The sequence below is a fragment of the Amphimedon queenslandica genome, unplaced genomic scaffold (genome assembly GCF_000090795.2).
Source record: "Amphimedon queenslandica unplaced genomic scaffold, v1.1 AMPQUscaffold_12225, whole genome shotgun sequence".
Lineage (NCBI taxonomy): Eukaryota > Metazoa > Porifera > Demospongiae > Haplosclerida > Niphatidae > Amphimedon > Amphimedon queenslandica.
In genome coordinates this window covers 1-2,603 of record NW_003547536.1, presented here as the reverse complement: position 1 = coordinate 2,603, position 2,603 = coordinate 1, and the positions used below count along the sequence as shown (strand labels likewise).

At 38.1% G+C, this 2,603-nt stretch overlaps 1 protein-coding gene across 1 annotated transcript; it reads right to left on the bottom strand.

Moving 5' to 3' along the window:
• Positions 1-1,412: 1,412 nt before the first annotated feature.
• LOC100633609 (carboxypeptidase Q-like) lies at positions 1,413-2,598 on the bottom strand (the record flags this gene model as incomplete). The annotated part of the gene is made up of 1 exon (XM_003390634.3): positions 1,413-2,598. A coding segment is annotated over one exon (1,104 nt), but the record flags the coding sequence as incomplete, so codon positions are not given.
• Positions 2,599-2,603: the final 5 nt, after the last annotated feature.

The following is a 2,603-nucleotide window of genomic DNA, read 5'->3' as shown; positions in this document are numbered from 1 at the left end:
TCCATTAATGTCCGCACTATATTCTCAGGTCCCTTTGTCCTACCTGATAGCTACACTATTGTTAGTGCTATTTACGATATTTCGCTACCCGAGCAGCTGTCTAAACCTGTCACTGTCAAGCTGGAGCATTGCGTTGATCTTAATGATGAGATTATGGCTAGTAAAATGTGCTTTGCTACTGCAGCCATTGATTTGGAGAAGAAGGTTTTTGTTTTTGATTGCGTTGGAGGAGGGAGTTTCCCTAAAGGAGAGACGTATGCCTCGCTGGACATTAGTGACAGCTGTCTCCTATGTGTCTTGTACAGAGGATCAATGTTAGTTTTATTAATTAATTATTTATTTATTTATTATTATTAATGTAGGAGGGATACATCTATGAAGTATGCTGGTCAGTGCTCTTATGTCCGAGACTATAAAAACTCTTGGACGATGAGTATACTCTTCACAAAGCATTTAAGTGCACACTATAAGGTTGGACTTTTTAAAAATAATGTATTTTATATTTTTAATAATAATTTTTATTTTTTATTTGTAGTATACACAGTCTGAGACAGTTGGCACTATTGAGTCACAGTCACACCCATTTTTATTTACGAGAAGGAAAGGTGATGGAGAGTTATTGATGGAACTCGATAAGTTTAAGAACCAAATGGACCTCAAAGGTTGGAAGGTAGTGCCTCTCACTCCAATACCTGATGTTGTAAGTATTTTTTATCAAATGGTTTAAAGTTGCTCCAAAATTGGACCAAAGTTCTTGTACTATAGTACATTTGAAAAGGGAACAGAGCCCTCAAAAATTTTATTATAAAAAAGGGTAGAAATAAATATAATGGTCTCGGGCCAAATTTTGCCAAAAATGAAAAGTAGAGAATTTTCAATTTTTATAACATTCCCTGATACATATACATGTTCTTATGTTGTGTAGAAAGTTTGAGCTGATTCCGATCAAAACTGGATTTATTGTACGAATTTAAATTATAATTTCAATAAAGAAAGTTTCATTCATCTATTTCTGATGGTATTATTTGTTACAGATATTGAAATCTCAGATTGATTGTGTGGAGTTGCAGCAGGAGTTTGGGAAGCTTCAGTGCAGAATAATTCCGTCGATTGAGTTTTTAGTTTATGTATATGACGAAGACGCTGCGACAGACGAAATTGACAAGTACCTTGACATTGAAGGAACCACTTCTAGCATTTTCATCAAGAGACGAAAAGAATGAAAATAACTTAAAATGAACTGCTGTTTTTTTACTGAATGCTGACACCACTTTTTTAGTTTAGAAAATACTTTTTTAGCTCGTTTTTAGTTTATGATTAAGTAGGTGTAGATAAGTTATTAAACTTTTAGTAAAAATTAATTAATTTTTAATAGTTAATTGTATTTTTTGAAGACTTTATGTACTCTTGCTATAACTAACAGTACAAAAATAATGTTAAATACAAAATGCACGTACATAAAAATACAAAAACTAAGTGTTACTATTAACCACATTATCCTCTTGGCAGTACATCATCAAGATCAGCCAACACATAAGCATACACTGCCCACACAGCAGAGCAGAGGTTCATCTCTTCTGGGTCAAGTACATCCATAGTGTCACCATTGGAGTGATGATACCAGAAATAATGCTCATTATGATTAGCTAGACTCGCTGTAGGGACTTTGTCTTCTCTCCACCAATCCACATCAGTTCCTCCTCCATTATCATATACTTCAGAAGCATTAATGGAGACCAGTAGCTGCCCTATTTGCTGCAATATTGCTTTAGCTTCAGCTGATCCTGAGAATAGGATACCATAAGGTAGGAAAACACCTTCATCAGATTCAAAGAGGATGCTGTACTTGTCAGCATCTTCTCTGTGTCGCTGGTAGTACTGCTGGGACCCTACTCCGCCTGCTTCTTCATCCGTCCACATGACAAGACGTAGGGTACGTTTAGGAGTCAATCCCAATCCTTTCACAATACTCAGAGCTTGCCAAGATATGAAAGCACCTCCGCCATCATCCATAGCCCCTTGACCGACGTCCCAACTATCCAAGTGTCCACTGACCACTACCACTTGATCTGGATATACAGATCCTTTGATCTCGGCCACAGTGTTCCTTGAGATAACCATTGGCAAGGTCTGTGCCTCCATATACAAATGAATGGTGAGTCTTTCTCCTGCTCTTTCAAGTCTATCAAGCATGTTTGCATCTTCAATGGTGATACAAGCAGTCGGTATTGCAGGAACTGAAGAGTTATATTCCTGAATGCCAGTGTGTGGTGAGTAAATGGAGAAGGGCCCCACTGTGCGTATCAGGGTAGCTACTGCTCCGTATTTTGATGCTTTTGAAGCACCATTGACCCTGTAAGCTACAGTCACTGGATAACTGACATATGGTGGGTTGAACACGACTATCCTGTCCTTCACTTCGTCTTTTCTTTCTTCCAACTCGTCAAAGGATCTCATGACGACAGCATCAGCTGTGATACCCTCCTCAGGAGTACCTACACTAGATCCTAAACCTAATATTGATAATTCTGCTGTTCTCGGCTCCAACAATTGAGCTTTCTCTTTTCCTCGGACCCAGTGAGTCACGTTGACCTCTTCACCAT